This window comes from Colletotrichum acutatum, assembly GCF_030867785.1.
Source record: "Colletotrichum acutatum strain CBS 112980 chromosome Unknown BDZ83scaffold_97, whole genome shotgun sequence".
In the NCBI taxonomy this organism is placed as follows: Eukaryota; Fungi; Ascomycota; class Sordariomycetes; order Glomerellales; family Glomerellaceae; genus Colletotrichum; species Colletotrichum acutatum.
In genome coordinates, this window is record NW_026849091.1 from 145,542 (window position 1) to 165,445 (window position 19,904).

Sequence of the window (19,904 nt, forward strand, 5' to 3'; positions counted from 1 at the left end):
CTTCATTCCCTGTGTGCTTGCCGCCGTCCGAGGTTTGTAGTAGGCATGCCGGGCAGGAGGGGAAACATATCTCAGATGAAATATGAGCATTTTAGAAGTGTGCATGGACCGAAGCACGAGTCGTCCGCCTGCTTGTCATGAGCAAACTTTTCCCTTGAATATTGACCAAGAGGGCGCCCAAGCCACAATAGCTAGCAGGAAGGGGCATGTTGAATGGTCCCAGCGCAAGATTCTGCAATTTCTTGCCAAGGGAATGCCCAGGCGCGTAGATCGCGGGAGGGCGACCATTTGGACATGGGCGACACGAGGGGGGCGGTGCTGGGCAGCAAGGGAGCTAGCAGAGCCAAGGACCCCAAAGACCCGATGAGAAGGCGATCTGGTGGACGAAAAGCTTGTTCTTTGGGTTGAATGGCTTGGCGGCTGAAGGATGTTTTAGTGGTGGTTTGTGTTATTGAGAAGGATTGGTCGTGACCGTTCGTTGGATTGGAGATTGGAACTCGAGGGGCGACGCCATTTTGCTGTAAGCGCTGTAGTGTGAAATTGTGAGAGGAATTGAATACAGCACAGTTTGGCTGGGATTCGGGACCCGACGGCAATGACGGAGACAGCAGCAACTCAAAAAAGGCACTCTATTTCCATCCACCTATGACCTCCTCAGGACCAGGCGAGGCCCGCAATTCATCATTCAGGAAAAGGGGGGCCAAAACAGGGAAGGCCGCGCACTCTACCAATGAGCCATCAATCCAATTGGTTGACAGCAAAATCATGTGACTTTACTCGTGATCTTGAATCAGGGGTTTTCCCCCTTGGGCTTGTTGTCCTGCCATGGAGGGAAGTTGGCGGCGCGCCACTGCTCCCTCTTGCAACGCCGTCCATTTCGTGGGAAGTACCGGTACTTGTCAAGCATCGTATGGATACGAGGAAGAACCGAAAAGAGCAGACTCGCCTGTCCTCAATTGTGCCGTAATGCCTCAATAATACCTACCCAAATACTTACAAAAGTAGGGATTCATGGAGTTTCAATGAACAAGTAACACAATCAACGGCCAAGACAAATGGATTCGGCCTTGACGCCATACGCTACCTACTGCGAGGTCTGCCGTACGGATACCCCCAGTCTCTTGGCATTCGGGCCCTGTCCCTGGATCGCCAAGACTACGGGACAAGACGCTGGAAAACTTGGAATTTGCTTATTTTCCACGCTGGCGACTTGGCGCGCCTGGGCACTGCACGAATTGCCGTCGCGGAAGCACAGGAACTTGACGCTACGAATCCTGTGGTGTCGCTGTCGGATGCATTGACACACGAGTAGAAAAAGCAGATGGACGACGTACGAGTGTACAACACCTGATGGACGTCACATTGCCGGCGCAGCCACCGGCCAACGCTCGACGATCGGTGGACGAAGAAAGGCGTTGGTCATTGTTTTCCAATTCCGCATTCCTGCGACAGCGAGAACCTGAGTTGGTGCTGTCCATTTATTCCCGCTGCCCTGCCTCGTAGGCTCGTCCTTGACTCCCCAGGCATGCAGACAAATGTGAATGTACCGCAACTTGACGTGACCCTTGCCTACCACCAAATAACTGCCCGTCCTCCATGTCCCCGGTACAGCCACCATCCCGGCATCCTCTTTCCATTTCTCACACTTGCACCCGCCCGGCGTCCCAGCTACCTGACTTTTGAGTACCTAGTCACCTAGTGCCAGTGTACACCACACCACACCCCTTCGCTGTCACTCCTTCTTTCCCGGCCCTCCCTCCTCGTCTTCCTTCTCCCTCCAACGTCCCCGTTCATCTCCTTTCTCCTCCAACCCTCGTTTTGCCTGTTTACAGAAACCCATACCGACGACTTCCAGCAGCGATATTCGACAGCTGGCACTTCCACGACTCTTCGCCCATTCTTCTCGTTCGACTCGCTTCGCAATACTTGCATGATACGACCCTAGTCCGATCGCGCCGCACCGAGGGAATTGACTTTCTTTCTCAATTTCCCGTCTCGTTTCTCACCTCTCAACCAGTCGCTCGCTTCAAATCAACGCAAACGTCGCTCGACGATAACCACCATGAAATTCTCTTCCGTCGCCCGCGCTGCGACAGCGCTTCTCGTCTCGAGCGGTTTCGCCAGCGCCGCATACTCCATCGCTTCCGACGGTACATTCATCCCTCAACTCGAGCCTTCGACAGGCCCCGGTCTATCGCCTTACTAACGCCGTGCCCAGATGACATCAAGGCCACCACAAAAGGTCTCGCCTACGACCTCATGAGCTTCTACGATGGCAACTTGACTGGCCACACGCCCGGTATTTTGCCTGGTCCTCCGCCAGCGGGTGATTACTACTGGTGGGAAGCTGGTGCCATGTGGGGAACTATGATCGACTACTGGCACTTGACTGGAGATTCTACCTACAACGACGTTGTCATGCAGGCCATGCTTCACCAGGTCGGACCCGACCGTGACTACATGCCTCCTAATTACACTGCCTCGCTGGGTAACGATGACCAAGGATTCTGGGGCATGTCTGCCATGACTGCCGCCGAGGACGGTTTCCCTAACCCACCCGAGGATGAGGCTCAATGGCTGGCTCTCGCCCAAGCTGTCTTCAACACCATGGCCAGTCCCGACAGACACGATAACACTTGCGGCGGCGGTCTCCGCTGGCAGATTCCTCTCTCCAACAACGGATACAACTACAAGAATAGTAATGCTGACGCTCACGTCCTCCAACGAACCTGATACTGATTGCTTATAGGTATCGCAAACGGCTGTTTCTTCAACATTGGTGCCAGACTAGCCCGGTACACCAAGAACCAAACGTATGCCGATTGGGCCGAGAAAACCTGGGACTGGATGACATCCGTTGGTTTCATCGATGCCGACTACAACATTTACGATGGTGGTCACGTTGAGCAGAATTGTACCGATATCAACAAGGCCCAGTTCTCTTACAACAACGGCGTTTTCATCCTCGGCGCTGCCATGATGTACAACTACGTAAGTGGCTTCTACTCATGAACCTAGATGAGCTTGATATTAACTTCAACCCAGACGGACGGCGCCGACGCGTGGAAGACACGCTTGGACGGTCTTATCGAAGGAACTTTGAAAATTTTCTTCCCCAACAACATTGCATTCGAGATTGCTTGCGAGGAGCACAACACCTGCACAACCGATATGCTGAGTTTCAAGGGCTACGTCGCTCGATGGATGTCGGTCACGACGCAGATTGCACCCTACACTGCCGACAAAATTCTCCCAGTTCTCAAGACGTCGGCAGACGCGGCTATCAAGCAGTGTACAGGGCAGGACAACCAACGGACGTGTGGCTTCAAATGGAGCTCCGGCGTGTACGACGGCACCAAGGGAGCCGGTCAACAGATGAACGTGCTCGGCGCCGTGTCATCTCTGCTCATCGGCAATGTCAAGGCACCAGTAACAAACACCACTGGTGGTATCTCCAAGGGAGACCCCAACGCCGGTAGTCACTCGGACAATCTACTCGGCACAGAAACGCCAGTCACAACGGCAGATAAGGCCGGCGCTGGCATCCTGACCTTCCTGGTTCTGGGATGTGCGGCCGGCACGTTTGGCTGGATGAGTTTCGGAGCGTAAATGGGTTGATGAGCGCAACATAACGACTTGAATTTTCTGCGTCATTTTCTTGACATGTAGCAGCACCACGGTCCTGCTGGCGAGTCATACTCGCAATAGGGACATACCGGCGTCGAGGCCAAGGACGGCCTGGGATTGTATTTACTTGGCGTTGACGATTGTACATTTGTCCCAAAGCGAACATTGGGCAATGCGGTTGTTGGATTTGGTTCCATTCTTCACACTCCCCTGCGGTAGTAATGGGCACTGGATAGCTCACGATAGTGAGGGGTCACTATAGTCTATAATGTAGCTATACTACGACACACATAGGTTCCTAGAAATAGACGCTCTTGTCAAAATGAACCATGATCGAATATCGCGCACGCCGTGTCTATTTCATCGTGCCCAGAGCAGGCCAGCCGTCTTGGGCACATGCTGAAACTGACCGCATAGAAGTCCACCAACGCCATGACGCCATCTCATCCGAAGTTGGGGCCCTCGCTGGGCTCAGGCGCTGGACCTGTCATCTGCACACGCAAACTTTGGGCGCTGGCGCACTGCTGCTTCGCACTGCTGAGCATATCGGACGGTTCTTCTCCCCCCTCGGACCAGACGTTACAGTCTACGTCATCTCGAAAGCTGTCGTCCTTATCCTGCAGCGGCAACCGTTTCAGCAAAGGTAGCCATGGGCCATGGCATTACGGTCGCCTAGACGTTCGAGAAGGAATTTTAGAAAAAATGCCCAGTCCCCTTTGGTCGTTCTGGCCGACGTTTCTCCGGTACGATCATTTTTCTGGCGTTTGACAGTTTTTGGTGTTTGAAGTTTCTCCGCTGGGATACGCTTAGCCAATCACGGGGCGGGAGAGACTCATGGACGATCCCTCTCTCAGGTCAATCAATCTCACACCCCCACCAATCAATCGTTCACTCACACTCTCCCTCATCCAACCTCTCAGTGAAACTCACAGGACTATTGTTGACAACGTTTCTCAATTTGCCTTAGCTCATTTCGGGCCTTCTCTTCTCACATTGATTGGGCATCTTACTTCCTCCCTTCATTAAGAGTCTCATTGTCTTGTCACATTCCCTGCCACTTCAGGCCCGAAAGCAACCGGGAGTTCAGTAAGCATGCCGATCCCGGACTTTGCCAACGAGGCAATCTTCCCAATCTTTGAGGGCCTCCCCATCGAGGAACCCGGCGCCGCCGATCCACCCTCGTACGCCGCATCCTCGGAGCCGCCCTCCTACGCGCCGGCGCCCTCCGACCCCCCATCCTACACGGACTCACAATCCGGCTCCGGCACCGCCAAATCATCCGCCTCATCATCGTCGACAGCAGTCACGAGACCACCTGCGTCATCCCACGACGCACGCGAAGAATGGTTCCTCATAGCGCAGGTAAAACAAAACATGACCATCACGAAACCGACGCTCGTGGTCGTCGATCGTCAGCAGACAGAGTTCGCCGTCACGTTTGAGGACCGCGGCATCGATCTGCGGCCCGTGAAAGGCGGGTGGACGATTGTCGTGCCGCGCGGGGTGAGAACGGCGCCTAAGGGCGGGAAGAGGGGGTTTGTCAGGGTGTCGGAGGGGAAGGGGACGGGGGTGAAGTATATCCCCGGCGGGCTGGAGCAGATTGGGGAGTTGGGGGCGAGGGTGAGGGAGGATGGGGGACGGTGGTTGAGGGAGTGTGCTGGGTGTGGGAAGGGGGCTGGGGAGGGTGAGACGTTGAAGAGTTGTACCGCTTGTGTTGTTGCGAGGTATTGTGGCAAGGTGAGTTTTGTTCTTTTGAGCGCTGTTCTTCCCCATCTCTCGCTTATTGGTTGGGCGTGATGTTGTATTGCGGATGTGCTGACGTTGATCGACGATGTAGGAATGCCAGAAGGAGGATTGGAAGAAACATAAGGGGGACTGTAAGGTTCTTAAAGGCATGGCGAACGCGTGGGGGATATGATGCCGCCAGACGAATGGAGTACCGGGTATGATTAAAGAACTAAAGAGATGCTCTGTATCTGAACGGTGTAGATCTGTGACTAGAGAAGTGGTAATGGACAAGTTCTAGTCCGCTGCATTGATGATAGAAATCACTGTGGAGGGCCCTGGGTAGACATTAGAGCTGACAATCACTGTTGGGCGACTTAAGAACAAGTAGGTTGTTAACCAGACAGAGCATTGAAGCAATAATTCAGTGGTGAACATCCAATATGCTACAAGGGAGTGTAAGGTAAGGCACAACTGACACCCTTCTCTACAAAGCAAGCCTAGGCCAAATCCTCTCCAACAAATATCAACATGTGACAAGAAGGTCAAATGAGCGACGAAGAATCGAATACATTTCTCTCCTCCCCCGTCACCCCCACACCCATTCGCGTTCCAAGAAGATAGCAACTCAGAAGTAAGCAATCCGAGCCCCAGAAACCTGCGTGTTCCACGAGACATAGTCATTGTCATTAACACCAACAAGCTCGAACCCCTCCACGGTACCAGGCGCCTTGCAATCCGTCGGCGCAGTCAAGTACGCCCCGTACGTGGCATCCCACGTAGCATACCCGCCCGCAGCAACAGACAACCGCCCGATATTCACGTTCCTCTGGTTCCCGGGTCCTCCCGCGCCCCAGCCGGGCGAGCCGCCGGCAGGCGCGGGCTTCAGCGAGGTGAAGACGTCGAGCTTGCGGCTGCCCGAGACGCTGGAGGTGGCGGCGTCGAGGTAGAAGTAGAACTGACACTTTTTACCCGCGGCGGCGGGCGGGTAGGTGAAGGTCAGGAGGGCGGTGAGGTCGTTGCCTGCGTTGGAGGTGGATTTGGAGACGACGGCCGTGCCGTAGGTTGGGGAGATGGCGCCGGTTCTGGTGTTGTAGGTGAAGGTTGAGGAGGGGGTGAAGTAGGTTGATGCTTGGCGGGTTTCGAGGGGGGAGGCGAGGGCGGAGGTTACGGTGAGGAGGAGGGCGAGGACGGTCTTGGGGAACATTTTGGGGGAGGTTTGGTGAGGATCGATGGTTGGTGGTTGTGGGATGGGATTGAAGATAGTTGGATTTGGTGAGGTGGTGGTATTCTATGAGCTGGAGACGGTGGTGATGAGGGCAGATGGGCATCTCGAAAGATAGGAGACCCTTCTCATATTTATAGCTTCTTTCTACACGATGGGGAACGAAGTCAGATCGTTCACATCAAGACTTATTGCAGCCAACGGGTATCGGGCACATCTGAAAAGCATCGTGGCTTCCTCTAGCTCTGGAAAGTCTTACACATGGTGATCCAGGAGCCCTCTCGAGGTATCGCCTTACGGCCTTCTCACCGACATATTCTCGTAAACTGACACAGCCCGACTTGGCTTCCCAACGTCTCAGCCTTCGGGTGAGGTCTCCGTCAGCCCTACAAACGACTCTTCTAACCCCTCATCTCGAGGCAATAGGCTACATGAATCCAGTAGCCCTGTAAGCTTAATTTGAGAAGCGGTATACGAACATCGTCCAAAGAGCTTCAAGACCTAAACGGTTCTACCCCATCACGCGATGATGTTTAAAAAGTCTCCGCAAGGCGTTCTACTTTGTTTGTTGGAGTTGGGGTATGACGAGCGTTGTGTAGAGGAGGCTCAGCTCTGGAGCTGAAACCTCGTGACCAATCAGCACTTTTGGAGTCGAAAAGAGGCGTCCTATTAGAGTATCGTGGGCTTTGCATCGTGGTGGCTTGATGGCTTACTTGGAGGTGGTGGCACGGCTCGTCTTTGGCTTGGTTGAGCTTGCATCGGCTTGACCTAAGAGATTGAACCTTTGCCCTGCGAGTTGGGGGAAACTTCGTATCGGTAAGTCTTCTTGAGACAAACTTCCACGATGGGGGGTCATTGGATTGGTTCAGTGTAAAGGCAAGACTGACGGTCTCAGATGAAGCTATTTTGAGGAGTCAGCTTCGGAGGAATGCGAAAGTGCAACTTTCGAAGAGTCGACGTCGCATTCTGAATTACTGCGAAGAACCTAATTCTTCAAGTGATCAAGTGAAAGGGTTTGCCACTGCTTCTGATTCAGTGAGATCTTACCGACCTAGCTCTTGCTGTCCGGATTCGAAGGCCCCGAGTGCTCCCTGGACAGGAAGGGAGCGAAGTTCTCAAAGGGGGAGGCATCCCTGATGCGAGGTTTGCCATCCTTGTAGTCATGTGCGACTTCGAGTGATTGATAGGTTACGTCGTTCTTTGTGCCATTTCTGGGATTTGCATAATCGAGAGGTGTTTCCTTGTACTTACTGTCAAAGACGTCGGCCATGAGAGATGCTACCCAAGAAACCGTTGAGTAGACCATAGGATAAGATGAAATAAGGCCGTGGTGCTGGTTGACTGATGTCGTTTTGATTCTCCAGGTCTACCGCACCGACAGTTCGCTCCCGATTCACTCGTTTCTGAACAGCTCGCCATTAACACCATGTTGGCTGTCAATCTATACATCTACGCCATTGCCTTCAATTGCATGATCGCCGCAGCTGATCCCTCCATGTCAACGATGATCAATCTTACCCGTGCTTCTCTACTAGAGAAAGAGCACTGGGACAATCTCCTACCCCTATCGCCGACCATCCACGTCTCCAAGATTTCGACAGATGGAACACATAGAGATCCCCTCGGAGCAGTTAAAGAAAGGCGCGAGGACCAACCTTGCGTCTCCGTTCATCTCTGTACCGAAAAGGACTGGAAAGGCGATTGCTGGTGGGCCTGTTTCCGAGATGGCCTGGAGACGTACCCTAACTGTGATTGGGGTGGCAAAGTCAAGTCCGCTCGTCCAGGCGAAGGTGCAATGTGCAAGTTCTTCTTGTGAGTTTCCAAGCTGCTTGAATTTTCTCTCTTACGTGTGTGAGTTTGGGCTGATGTTACTTCAAGTGACCCGGATTGTAGTATGCGAACGAAGAGGCAAGATATGAAATGGCCTGGGGGGAACTTTGAGGGCTTGGGTGACTTTGGCGTAGGGTGCTTTTATTGCGTGATGGAGGGATCAAAGAAATCATACTCGAATTCAAGTTGATCCATACTACCTCAGTACTTGAGAAGTCGATTGCACCCAACCTCGAGGCAGCATGACATCTGTACATACCCCTCCGACGCAAATTCGACTTTGAGTCACAGAGATAACAAGCGACATGGGGGCTAAGAAAAAGTCTTTCCAAAAATCACAAGGAACCTGTACTTATCCCCAAATAAACGTTTAAACGTATCCTAGTCTGCTATCTCAAAAGAAATTGCGAGTGAACGACTACCCCGAGGACCCCTCATCTCTGGCCTTCAACTTCTTCTGCTGCTCATCGTGTCTCGCCTTGATGGAATCGCCATCCTTTTGCAAGATATCATAGTCGTCATCCATTTGGTCTATGCCGCGCAGGTAAGTGCAAGTCAGCCATCCAGTGTTCTAAAGAAACAGTAACACAGGAGGGAACTTACCACGGACGTCGATGTTGAACTTTGCAATTTTCACAGAGATCTCGGAATCATTCAAGTCCGCGACTTTGGCAGTTGACTCTGTAAAAAAGGGTTCTCCGTCAGCAAGAAGGAGAACTCTGCGGTCCGGCCAAATATCCGTCCTGTTTCGAGATTCAACAAGCACCAACTGAGTGGTGTCTTTGTCCGGGTACTCTACATTCCTGAAGCCGCGATCGTCGTCTTTGAAGTCTCGGTAGCCTCTGGGGTTGTCCTCAAAGTCAAAAGTCAAGCACAGAACCGCGTCGTGTTTGAGTCGTTTGCCCGGTGACGGCTCTTTTGCAATGGTGCTCTTGGTGTTGGGCTTCAGAACTTCTCGGACTCTCCATACGAAGTGCTTCGAGGTCGTGATGCAGGGAACGAAGATTCCCGCCGAAGTTCTGAGGACGGAGAGATACCAGGCGGTTTGCGAATCGCGTCCGGAGCGGATAGTTACCCTAGAGCCATCGACCAATTGCGATCGCCCTTGACTCCCATGACAACATAATCCAGCTCCCACCACTGGAGCTATGGTCCAGAGACCATCTTGATCTTGCCATGAAGGGTCGTATGGTTCGACTCGTGGCCCCTGGAATCTAACGATATAGCCCATGTTAGTTCATGTTTCGAAATTGCATAATGATCCAGGATGGCAACCTACTTCTGTGGCATGATCCTCTGCTCACTCGCAGACTGAGGTCCAAAGTCAATGATGTTGTAGATGTCATGACGAAGGTAGTGTGTTTTGTCCGCATTTGTACTCTTCGTCTTGAAACGAAATTGCGCAATGATTTTCGCAGATTTTGGAATATCAATGAACTTCGAGACAGTAAGTTGAGATGCTTTAGTGAACAAGTCGACGACGTCTTGGAGCTTATGATCTCCACTATCTTTGAATGAGTCGAGGATCAACTTCATGTCTTGTCTCTGTAAGACGTTAGACAAAAAGTGAATTACCATCACACCAACGTCAGAGAATGTTCTTACCCCTATGACCCGCCAATTGTTGTGATCACCAACAGTTGCACACCATTGTTGTGGACTGTAAAACGGTCAGATTATGCACAGAGTCTCGGAGGTCAAGCCTTGTACTTGGAAGCCAAGATGGTATTCCCACCAACAGCTTCAAAAACCACGCTATCATCGCTGTCTTTGTAGCTGCGAACAATGCTCTGATCGGCACCCGATGCGTTTTCTCTCTTTGACTCCGCCCCAATAATGACTTCCACAGGCTGCAATTAGTCGTCAGTTTTCGGGGTACTCGATAGAGGACTAAAGTTGTTCCAGATAGTATGCATACAGAAGAGACAGACATTCCGATAGCGTGTTTGAAGGAGCACCGGTTCTTTTCTTCGTCCAGGGATTCGTTGCCAACCAAGGCTTTTGTCGAGAGCAACATCCCCCCGAGAATAACCTCGTGGCAGAAAAACTGACCTATGAGGTTTCAACAGATTTTACCCTGTATGAGGCAGAAACATAAAGCATTGGGCCATCACGTACCGAATCTTTCGTAGAACTTGCGAACGTCTGTCTCGTCTGCTTCTTCGCCTAGCTCCTTGATCTTTTTAATGCCATCTGTGAATGCTTTGGTCGGAACGAGATCATCCGCGTTGAGAAACAAAGTGGCTCGGGGAAGCTAGGCGGTTATAAGCGATGTGAAGTCAAGTAAATTAGTTCTGGTAGCGCGCTGCTTACCTTGTATATACCGATCATGCTCTTGATGGACCTGTTGCTCCCTGACGACTGCTCACCTTGGGAGTCGAAGGACCTTCCGCCAGCCACGTTGATACCGATTCCTGAGTAACCAAGAGCGATTTTGTTATCCATAGAAGACTTGTCAAAGCTGTTACGAACAAGAGAGTGCTTGATTCCGCTCTCAGTAGTGACGACATCAATTTTTGAACCGTCCGTGACCCCGTAGTTGGGTATGGCGCTCTCAACTTCTGCGGTGGAGACTGTGCTATCTGGGCTGTAGTCAAGATTCAAACCTGACTTGAGACGGAATGCTATACAACTATTAGTAGAAGCCTGCATTGTCGAACATCAATAACGAACCTGGTTTTGGTGCCATTTTGATCTCAGTGCTGACGGGGTCATAATACCAGCCGTGCATGACTTGGCAGTTATTCATGACGAGTTCCCATTGCAACTCATCGAGTGATGACGGTGAGATACTGGACTTGGAGGTTAGGTATCAATCGTGAATCAAGGTTGATGTCAAACGTCTTGGAATAGATCACTCTAACCTAGAGGTCTATGGCGAAACTGTGTCAGTCAATCAAGTAAGATCCAGATTCATGGTGTCGTACCTCAGCCTTTTGAACTGCTTTAGTGCCACCCGAAGCTGTCATAACTGTCTTTGGCTTGTCTTCGTCGAAAGACGATGAAGCGTCTTTAAACCTGAGGTTGATCGATGGAACGCTGCTCTCATATGGACATGTCTCATCCTTGATTTATGGTTTAGGTCTGGATGTTCAAAAGGTAAAATTGAAAGGGATTCTGACTTACAAGCATATTGATGTAGTCGTCGAATCTGGTTCTATCAGAGAGAGGGGTTTCATCCGGCAGGCAGAAGTGATGTTTATCTTTCAGTTGCGACCTTAATGTCGTGATGTTAGAAGTGGAAATAAAGAGTGAGTCAATAACACAGTAGACTTGCATTGCGCTAATTCCGTCTCTCAAGTCCCAGAGTGTCCGAGAGCCTAGGTCCTGGATATCAATGATATCGCCGCTTGCACGTGCATCTTTTGGAGGCGACTTCATCACTCTGAGAGCTTGAATAGCCTGCGACTTATCCTTCTTGATTTGGACGATCCTGATGATAAAATCTCCAGTCTTGTAGATGTCCTGTACTGTCTGCGTGTTGTGATCCTTCTTCAGACCGTAGTAAATTCTCACATCCAACTCGGGACTTTTCGTAAGCTTCGATACCTGCTCCACGTATTCCGAAAGAGTAAGGTCATAGTCAAGGAGCATAGACGACGGAGAACTCCATATGTCAAACTCCTTAGCCAGACCAATTTCAACCATCCCCTCTTTGATCTTAGCCATGGTGACACCGTCCATCCCAACGTTGGCGTTGGCGTTGAAGCCGCATTTCTTCAACAGCACGGCGAATCCGATAGTTCCCACAAGGCTTCCCGTCACTGGAAAAGACGTGGCATCAGCCTTCGCCCCAGAAGATGACGTAGGTGCTGCTTTGTCTATTCGTTGAAACTTCACAATCGTGCCCGAGTCAGATGGGCCTTTCGTAGCACCGTTGAAGGTTCTGGCGCCTGGTGACGAAGGGCGACTATTGTAAACGCTTTCCATGATAAGTAAGTGTGGTATAGAAGTTCAAAGAAGGTGGCTGGTCAGTATCATGGAGCTCCAGGCTCATAGTAACGTCGCAGTGTCTATTTTGTATCAGAGGCGCAGTCATCGTCCCAGTCAAGTACTTCCAGGCTCCAGGCTCCCAGCATTGGACACTCACCATCGTTTCTATGGTCGCGTGCGTACCTGCCGTAACCACGAATGATCCATACCGGAAACGGCCTGGATAGACTTCTGTCAATCATTTGTCTCACTACGGCTCAGCCGCATGGTGTGAGAGATGGGCTGGTTTCTTGGCGTATTCAGCTCAGCTGGACGAATGCAGGTTGTCTTACCCCAGACTTTTGTCACCTATGAGCCAGGCCAGTGTGACATGAGAAAGATGCATCTAAAGCAGCGTAAATGACATTGCCGTGAGCATCTATATAGTCCTGTCTCGGGGCTCAAGGTATCAGTTCATTCTTCACTTGCGGTAGCATTTCCATTGATTTTCAACTTGCAACAAATCAACAATCCAATTATGGCCGTGGGACTTCCGACAAGCGCGAAAAGCCCTGTCCTGAACAGACTGCAGGTCTTGCAGGCGCAGAACCCTCAATACCATGCCGTACTCTGGGCTTCTGATGGAGGATCTCTCAAGCTTCTGCCCGGAACGCGATGGGTTCGCAAGGGAGTTGAACTTATCCAGTTCAGTAATCGCTGGAACCTCACTACTGTTACGCATCATTTCGAATACTACATTATCATCGAGGGGGCCTTTCAATACCGCAACAAGTACATGAAAGCAACCAAGTGAGTTCCAGAGTTTACATTGCCCGAATCATAAGCTCCGGTGACATTAGCTTACAATTGATAGTTACTGGGATTACGTGGGCTCAACGGCCGGCTTTGACTTTGAGAAGCGGCAAGGTGTCATGCAGTCCAAGTGAGCATAACAGTCTTGAACCATGGCGCGACTTCCCTCGATCTAACACGCAGACAGAACTGAATTCTGTGCCAAATCCTGGATGAAGCATCTCCCCGACGAACTATGCGTAAAGGATTTGACCCTACCGGGAACTCGTTGCAGCAGTGCCTCAACGTATTGGATCAATGATGTCGCGAATATCGACGTTGAGCCAGAAATTAGCGACAAGAAGCTGAAGTCAAAGTTGCTCAATATGCACAAATGCCATAAGGACAGTATTCGCACTCAATTGCAAAATGGCATTCGACTACTCGACTTGCGCTGTGACGGAGAACGCAGACTGCGACATGGCCCCCTGGTTCTTGAAAAGCAACTCGACGACGTACTTGATCATGTCAGGGACTTCTTGAAAGAAAACAAGGATGAAACGGTCATGATCATGCTGAGTTTCTCATCCGCGTCCGCGACGTATGACTCCGCCAAGCATTGGTCCGAAGGTTACAGCATCAATTATGACGATGTGCCAAATAACTTCAACAAAGACTTCAAGAGGGATATGAAGAAAGAAAAGCTGCTGTACACGGGTAAAAAATGGCCACTTCTTGGCGAGGTCCGCGGAAAGGCCGTCATCTTTCGTGGGTGGGACGTGAATTCTGAAGAAGACCGATGGGGATTGGAATGCCGGTTGCCAGTTTGGGTGGCCGCGCGCAGTTCCACATCATCCATCAAGGCCGACGATCTTGCCGCTCAGAGATGGGAAGACCTGGCAGGAGACTTCAGTAGCCGAGACTCCCTCAAATCGATCGTGCTGGCGGCTTGTCTGCATCACGATCCGACAGACGAAACAGGTTGGGTTGCTCCATTACAGACGGCACCCATCCTCCAGAACAAGGCAGAGGAACACCTTAAGAACTCCACAAGAAAGATGAAGCATTTGTGGGTGTATGGAGATGACATGAAGGAGAAGACGAACATGGCTATTGCAAAGTTGAACTTTTGGGGTTCAGACGACGAGGGACCCAGTCGGCCACCGCCGCTATCATTCCATTCGGCACCTCCAAAATTGATCACTACTAAGTGATGGTGAGCATCGATATTGTCATAGAGCTAGCTTAGGGGAAGCATGTGATTTTAATTCGACTTCTTTGCGTGTTGCGTACCAACGATTCCTATGACTCTGTCAACGGCCGTAGAGACACGCGATAGGTTTCCAAGATATTATTCCGCTAGACGCGATGAGAATGGAAAAATCAGTTTCGGCGGGAACAAGTACACTAACTCCCGGCATTCGAAAAACGGCTTCTCCAGTGCGGGACCGGACCGATCCCGCCGCGGTATACATGGCTGTTTTGGACGATAGATGCTCTAAGAGGCCACGTGAGACAGTCATCTTGCATGGACTTGGAGAATGCGGTAATCAATGGTGATGAAAGCCGTTTGCGGCAGGGTCTAGTTATTTGACTGCAGGGCTGAAGTAAGACGCATTCTTGTGGCACTGGCTGGCTTTCAGCGGCGTTGTACGATCTAATGAGACACGGCACAATCTCTTTTCCAGGCAATTGGGGCCGATTTGAGTTGCAGACGACGCTTGATTTAGACATACGTTTTCACTTCTTAGGCGAGACCAGTCTCTCGAAGATTGATCAATCATTGTCTTGGCGTACTTCGTACCAACCCTTGAATCAGTGGAGATAGGATCGACAAGCCAGCCAGCCAGCCTGGCGCTTTCACATTGCTAGCTAACCACAGGACCCCATGGAAGTGTGCGGTGAAATCAGATCTAGAGCAAGTCGAAAGATATATCTCTATGCCAAAAAATATGTACCCCGCTGACGATCATTTGTTCGAGGCCTCTTTAGTCCAGCCATGTTTATCGCTTTGTCTACCTGACCACATCGATGTTGGGCTAACCCCATTGAATCACGGGCTTGATGACCTTTTAAAGTTTGGTTAGTTTTCGAATAAGACGAAGAAAGTGGGCGGAAGCTAAGACAACTCGCCTTTCCGGCAGCCATTTCTTGTATGGCATGGTTCAACTGTGATGCTGGGTAAAACCCAGCTAACCTGTCGATGGGGAATCTGCCTTCTTGGTGCATGGAGATCAATCTGGGAATGAACTCCGCAGGAACCGCATCTCCCTCAATTATGCCAACATATTTCTTGTTCCCAATCAGGAACTCTTGCGGGTCGAGCTTGATTGTGGCTCCTGGAGGCGGTACCCCAACTTGGACAGCTGTGCCAAGGGGACCGATGCAAGCAATCATGTCTTCAATGACCTTTAAGATTCCAGTGCATTCTACAGCGAATGTTGGACCCCCATTGCTTATTTTCTTGATCTCCTGGACTACGTCGCTGCATTCTCTCGAGTTGATAGTGTGAGTGGCTCCAAGCTCTTTTGCAAGCACAAGGCGTTCGGGAACAATGTCGACGGCAATGATCTGTCCGGTTTCGAGGTAGCGTGCCGCCATCAACGCCGCAAGGCCCACACTTCCGAGTCCGAAAATGATAATGGAATCTTCTTTGCCCGGCTTGACGACGTTCATGACCGTCCCGGCGCCGGTCTGGAGTCCGCATCCGAGTGGGGCATAGACGCCCATGTGCTCGATCGCCGACGGAGGACACCGGACCACTGATTTCTCATTGACGACAGACATCTTGCAGAATGAGGACTGTCCGAAGAACTGACTACGGACAGCACGGCCATCTGAAGCTAGCCGAGCTGGTGTGCTGCGGTCACTTACTCGTACGGAGTTGATGTTGATCATTGACGATTCTGGGCAGAGCGCAGAATGACCGCTCGTGCAGGTCTTGCATGATCCACAGTGATTGAAGGAGAGAAGGACTGCGTCACCAATAGCTAGGTCTTTGATCTTGACGTCTCTTCCAATGTCACGGACCACACCAGCTCCTTCGTGACCGAAAATGGCAGGAAACTCAACGAAGGGAAGACCGCCCTGTTGTGTTACTATATCGGTGTGGCCTGTTGTACTGTCAGTGACCAATGCACGAGATGTTTCTCAGGTTATCGTTAAATTTGACATACACACTCCGCTGTACTTCATCTCAACAAGAACCTCATTTGGCCGGATCTCATCAAGAATAATTGGAACCAGCTCAAAGTCAGCGTTCAACTTATCCACCACATACGCTTCCGTCTCAATGTTTTTCAATCCAAGCAGACTCGTCTTTTGGCTTAAAGTGACCTTGTCTTCCACGTGCTCGACATGTTCGACATGCTGTGTCGGAGACTTGAAACCTTGATTCACGCTTGGGGTCATCCCCAGCACAGGTGTTTGCTGAATAGTAGCCATCGTGTCTGGTGGATGAGAACAACAGATTGATGAGGGACTGAATAGTGTCGTCAACTGTCGACACATAAGACGGACTCGGTATTTAAGCACATTCCGAAAAGCCCCTGCGGGAACCCAACGCCCGCAAGTATGGAGATTGACATCTGCCGCATTCCCTACCCTCTCAAAACCTGATGCCGAACACACCTCGGACAGAGTTCAGCTAAGGAGCACCCCGCAGACTTGACCGGTAGGCCCGCGCAGCCATCTTGGCGGAACGGTTGTTGTAGTCGGGACTTATAGACAGGGCAATCCCCGACCAGGAGCCGCTTATCTTTCCAGATGCCTAGCTCCATGCGGGGTATATGGGGGCTGGAGTTAGTCGTGTGGGGTGTTGAGGAGTCGTGAAGTCAATGGATGTGGTTTCGCTGGCAGGGAAGATGAAACTTTGGAGATCATGGGGTGAGACCCCACGCTTTTCTTTGGAGACCGAGTGAGGCAGCGCAAAACCTTTCTAGAACGCGTATGTGTTAGGACGAACAGCAATCCCCTGCGTCTTCCCGTTCGGAAGCTGGGTTCGGAAGTGACATCAAGAGTGGGTTTTGGAAACCTGACTCGGTGAGTTTGACACATGCTCCCTCTTTACTGCAATGATCCTATAACAAGTCGTCAGAGGTTTTACTCTTGAAGACCAACTTGATTGCCTAGTGCAAATTTAGTTACCTCTTCTCTAGATCAAGGCAGCCGACTTAAAGCCTTAATATCTAGCACTAGTAAGCTTTTGTAATTATCTCAGTCCAGAAGTGCGACAATCGGGCTCTAATGGATGAGCACCTTCATCAACAACGAGAGTCGACTCAATCCCGGCAATCTGAAGTTGCTTAGCAGCAAGTGCTAGGAAGTCTGGCAATTTTCTGAGAGCCACGCAACTTGAGCATTGCAACCCTTGCTTTATCTAGGTGTCGCTTCAATTTCACTTCGATTATTTCAGGAAGGCGCCCTCAGGAACTTCGTTCTCTCTCTGACTTCAGAGAAACGGCGCATACTGGCCTCAAATACATGCACAAAATACATGCACTTAACACAGAATGACAATCTCTCAAGAGGCTCTGGCGTAGATGAAATTCAAGTGCAGAGTCGCGGCCTACTGTAACTGACCTGGAAAGAATCGAGTTTTGACATCTACAATTACTCGTGGATTTTGTTGCTGAACCTAACACCATGTAGTACATGAACAGAACCTTATGATGACAAGCTGATGTCCATTGAATATGGAGGGGTGCTTGGTAGTCGCATACTGCATTGGCAACCAAAACCCGAGCAAGACAATATGCGTCTATCGAGCGCTATTCACGTTGTTGATATTCACCTGTTCAATTCGAAAGAAGAACCACGGAAAACGAGCTGTATAACCGAGCCGTGAAGGGTTTCGCCGGACCGTGCCGTGGCGGCACACGGAATTCGTTGCCCGGCGTACTAACCCCCGCACCTCCCCGCCTTCTTATGATGCAATGTGCTTTGTCGCAGTCTCAGTATGAACGCTATGCGCTGTACAACCTCTACGGTTATTTAAGTGAGGGGTTACAATTGTGACATATTAAAAGGGTATTTGTATTTGGCGAAAATCAGTAAACCATCTTGATCAACTACACCAAAAATTGTATCAAGATTTGGACGTCTGAGGCGAAGAAGCAATCAACATGAGTGACACCAAGACGGGATTGAGACTAGCTGGAAAGGTCGTCATCATCACAGGTAGAAGAGCATTCACTTCCAATCATATCTTGGGCTTGCTGACATTCTTTAGGCGGAGGACATGGCTTCGGTGAGGGTATTGCCAACAAATTCGCCCAAGAAGGAGCTAAAGTTCTCATTACCGATATCAATGAGAGCGACGGACAAAGAGTAGCGCAAAGCGCTCCCGATTCGATATCGTTCTTCAAAGCAGACGTCACAAATGCTGAGGACTGGGAGAAGTTGATGGAAGCCGCGCAATCGCGCTACGGACGAATCGACTGTCTTGTGAATAACGCCGGCACGACTTACAGGAACAAGGTAAGAATTACCGCACATCTATAACCTTAACAGTTACGACTCGTAGGGCATGATACGCTGACTTCCCACTACAACAGCCTACGGTCGAGGTAACGGAGAGCGAGTTTGACAGGGTCTTCAACGTCAATGTGAAGGGCATCTTCCTCGGGACCGCGGCGTTCATGCCGAGAGTCATTAAGCAAGGGGAAGGAGGCGTGATGCTCAACATCTCCTCGATTGGAGCTCTGCGCCCCCGGCCAGGTCTTGTGTGGTACAATGCCTCCAAGGGAGCCGTCTGCAACGTAAGTAGAGAGTGACTGATATAGATAAACGACACTTGGCTAATCAGATTACAGGCAACCAAGGGACTGGCGGCCGAGTACGGTGCCCATAAGATTCGCGTGAATTCTATCTGTCCTCTTTTGACTGGAACTGGCCTGTAAGTTGAATTCCTCAAAGCTGTCTGGTTGTTGCTCATCCACATGCGTACTTTAGATTCGAATCCTTCATTGGTATGAAGGACACACCGGAAAATCGTCAGAAGTTCATTGGAAATGTCCCCTTGCAAAGACTGGGTGAGATTGAAGACGTAGTTGACGCCTCTGTATTCTTGGTTTCGGACGAGAGCAATTTCATCACTGGTGTCAACTTGGAGGTCGATGGTGGCAGAGCTATTTGAATGAACATGAACTTGCGCTGTGTTGGCCACAGAATTTTCCCAAATGCAGAAAGGTGGATCGAAACGTTACTGTCGGATTAGAAGTCTAATTCGACCTCGCAGCAGCGCAGGGGCCACCTATCGATTATATAGTTAATTATCGTAGCCTACTTAACCTACGGTTAAAATCTCCTTTTTATACCTACGCAGTAGATTAATATAATTAATTAACTTACTTCGTTAACCTACGGTTCGAACTAATTAATTAATATCCTTATAATAGGGATATTAATATTAATTAGTAATTATTTTTTATTATTATAGATTAGTAAAGTATTTTATATATAGAAGAGATAACCTCTTTAAACGGAATGCGATAAGAGAATTATATTAATTAACTTTATAGAAAATAGGTAATAAAACGCAAATCTTTACGACGGAACGAAGTAAAAGAATCGTAGCCTTTAACTACTTATAGAAAGTCGACGTTTATTATATTAAAAATAACCCCTGCTAATTAATAGAAGTATAGAAGCGACCGAGATATTATCGTCGCCTTTATATACTTTTTTTATTATTTAATTTTATTGCAGTAAGCTCGTAATTAAAAAATAATAAATCTATATAGTAATAAAAATTGCCTAAATAATAGCCTACGTAACGATTATTTATTTAATC

The 19,904-nt window shown here is 50.0% G+C and overlaps 9 protein-coding genes across 9 annotated transcripts; 5 read left to right on the forward strand and 4 right to left on the reverse strand.

Annotated features, from left to right (window-relative positions):
- Nucleotides 1-2,062: 2,062 nt before the first annotated feature.
- BDZ83DRAFT_585404 (family 76 glycosyl hydrolase) lies at nt 2,063-3,609 on the forward strand (the record flags this gene model as incomplete). The annotated part of the gene is made up of 4 exons (XM_060505845.1): nt 2,063-2,150; nt 2,219-2,698; nt 2,750-2,991; nt 3,046-3,609. The coding sequence occupies 4 exons, from the start codon at nt 2,063-2,065 to the stop codon at nt 3,607-3,609; spliced, it is 1,374 nt and encodes a 457-aa protein (XP_060361446.1).
- A 948-nt stretch (nt 3,610-4,557) lies between these two features.
- On the forward strand, nt 4,558-5,721 carry BDZ83DRAFT_786104 (uncharacterized protein). The gene is made up of 2 exons (XM_060515645.1): nt 4,558-5,364; nt 5,465-5,721. The coding sequence occupies exons 1-2, from the start codon at nt 4,720-4,722 to the stop codon at nt 5,543-5,545; spliced, it is 726 nt and encodes a 241-aa protein (XP_060361447.1). The 5' UTR covers nt 4,558-4,719; the 3' UTR covers nt 5,546-5,721.
- A 259-nt stretch (nt 5,722-5,980) lies between these two features.
- Nucleotides 5,981-6,559, reverse strand: BDZ83DRAFT_755303 (uncharacterized protein; the record flags this gene model as incomplete). The annotated part of the gene is made up of 1 exon (XM_060514591.1): nt 5,981-6,559. One exon carries the CDS (start codon nt 6,557-6,559, stop codon nt 5,981-5,983), a length of 579 nt encoding a protein of 192 aa, XP_060361448.1.
- Nucleotides 6,560-8,081: 1,522 nt separating this feature from the next.
- Nucleotides 8,082-8,597, forward strand: BDZ83DRAFT_585524 (uncharacterized protein; the record flags this gene model as incomplete). The annotated part of the gene is made up of 2 exons (XM_060505854.1): nt 8,082-8,389; nt 8,456-8,597. The coding sequence occupies 2 exons, from the start codon at nt 8,082-8,084 to the stop codon at nt 8,595-8,597; spliced, it is 450 nt and encodes a 149-aa protein (XP_060361449.1).
- A 228-nt stretch (nt 8,598-8,825) lies between these two features.
- On the reverse strand, nt 8,826-9,638 carry BDZ83DRAFT_585406 (uncharacterized protein; the record flags this gene model as incomplete). Its single annotated transcript, XM_060505846.1, has 2 exons — nt 8,826-8,938; nt 9,011-9,638. 2 exons carry the CDS (start codon nt 9,636-9,638, stop codon nt 8,826-8,828), a joined length of 741 nt encoding a protein of 246 aa, XP_060361450.1.
- A 75-nt stretch (nt 9,639-9,713) lies between these two features.
- BDZ83DRAFT_465923 (uncharacterized protein) lies at nt 9,714-12,434 on the reverse strand. The gene is made up of 11 exons (XM_060503253.1): nt 11,685-12,434; nt 11,534-11,624; nt 11,335-11,472; nt 11,272-11,279; nt 11,081-11,199; nt 10,721-11,031; nt 10,526-10,661; nt 10,339-10,459; nt 10,118-10,257; nt 10,013-10,067; nt 9,714-9,844 (listed from the first exon to the last, which is right to left on the reverse strand). The coding sequence occupies exons 1-10, from the start codon at nt 12,335-12,337 to the stop codon at nt 10,015-10,017; spliced, it is 1,770 nt and encodes a 589-aa protein (XP_060361451.1). The 5' UTR covers nt 12,338-12,434; the 3' UTR covers nt 9,714-9,844; nt 10,013-10,014.
- Nucleotides 12,435-12,757: 323 nt separating this feature from the next.
- On the forward strand, nt 12,758-14,519 carry BDZ83DRAFT_632368 (PLC-like phosphodiesterase). Its single transcript, XM_060508964.1, has 3 exons — nt 12,758-13,129; nt 13,194-13,262; nt 13,320-14,519. The coding sequence occupies exons 1-3, from the start codon at nt 12,858-12,860 to the stop codon at nt 14,323-14,325; spliced, it is 1,347 nt and encodes a 448-aa protein (XP_060361452.1). The 5' UTR covers nt 12,758-12,857; the 3' UTR covers nt 14,326-14,519.
- Nucleotides 14,520-15,150: 631 nt separating this feature from the next.
- BDZ83DRAFT_786123 (AreB protein) lies at nt 15,151-16,522 on the reverse strand (the record flags this gene model as incomplete). Its single annotated transcript, XM_060515646.1, has 3 exons — nt 15,151-15,180; nt 15,245-16,224; nt 16,288-16,522. The coding sequence occupies 3 exons, from the start codon at nt 16,520-16,522 to the stop codon at nt 15,151-15,153; spliced, it is 1,245 nt and encodes a 414-aa protein (XP_060361453.1).
- A 1,633-nt stretch (nt 16,523-18,155) lies between these two features.
- Nucleotides 18,156-19,274, forward strand: BDZ83DRAFT_795171 (oxidoreductase). Its single transcript, XM_060515829.1, has 5 exons — nt 18,156-18,289; nt 18,342-18,589; nt 18,667-18,870; nt 18,925-19,007; nt 19,064-19,274. Exons 1-5 carry the CDS (start codon nt 18,235-18,237, stop codon nt 19,245-19,247), a joined length of 774 nt encoding a protein of 257 aa, XP_060361454.1. The 5' UTR covers nt 18,156-18,234; the 3' UTR covers nt 19,248-19,274.
- The last annotated feature ends 630 nt before the right edge of the window (nt 19,275-19,904 follow it).

Excerpts from the sequence above, each read along its gene's own strand:
- BDZ83DRAFT_786104 (XM_060515645.1), top strand. The coding sequence starts at position 4,720 with ATGCCGATCCCGGACTTTGCCAACGAGGCAATCTTCCCAATCTTTGAG. Across the intron at positions 5,365-5,464 it reads TTGCGAGGTATTGTGGCAAG|GAATGCCAGAAGGAGGATTG; the intron begins GTGAGTTTTGTT and ends TCGACGATGTAG.
- BDZ83DRAFT_465923 (XM_060503253.1), bottom strand. The coding sequence starts at position 12,337 with ATGGAAAGCGTTTACAATAGTCGCCCTTCGTCACCAGGCGCCAGAACC. Across the intron at positions 11,473-11,533 it reads ACGACTACATCAATATGCTT|GATGAGACATGTCCATATGA; the intron begins GTAAGTCAGAAT and ends CCATAAATCAAG. Across the intron at positions 11,032-11,080 it reads CAAAATGGCACCAAAACCAG|CATTCCGTCTCAAGTCAGGT; the intron begins GTTCGTTATTGA and ends ATAGTTGTATAG.
- BDZ83DRAFT_632368 (XM_060508964.1), top strand. The coding sequence starts at position 12,858 with ATGGCCGTGGGACTTCCGACAAGCGCGAAAAGCCCTGTCCTGAACAGA. Across the intron at positions 13,130-13,193 it reads AAGTACATGAAAGCAACCAA|TTACTGGGATTACGTGGGCT; the intron begins GTGAGTTCCAGA and ends TACAATTGATAG. Across the intron at positions 13,263-13,319 it reads CAAGGTGTCATGCAGTCCAA|AACTGAATTCTGTGCCAAAT; the intron begins GTGAGCATAACA and ends ACACGCAGACAG.
- BDZ83DRAFT_795171 (XM_060515829.1), top strand. The coding sequence starts at position 18,235 with ATGAGTGACACCAAGACGGGATTGAGACTAGCTGGAAAGGTCGTCATC. Across the intron at positions 18,290-18,341 it reads AAAGGTCGTCATCATCACAG|GCGGAGGACATGGCTTCGGT; the intron begins GTAGAAGAGCAT and ends GACATTCTTTAG. Across the intron at positions 18,590-18,666 it reads GCACGACTTACAGGAACAAG|CCTACGGTCGAGGTAACGGA; the intron begins GTAAGAATTACC and ends CCACTACAACAG.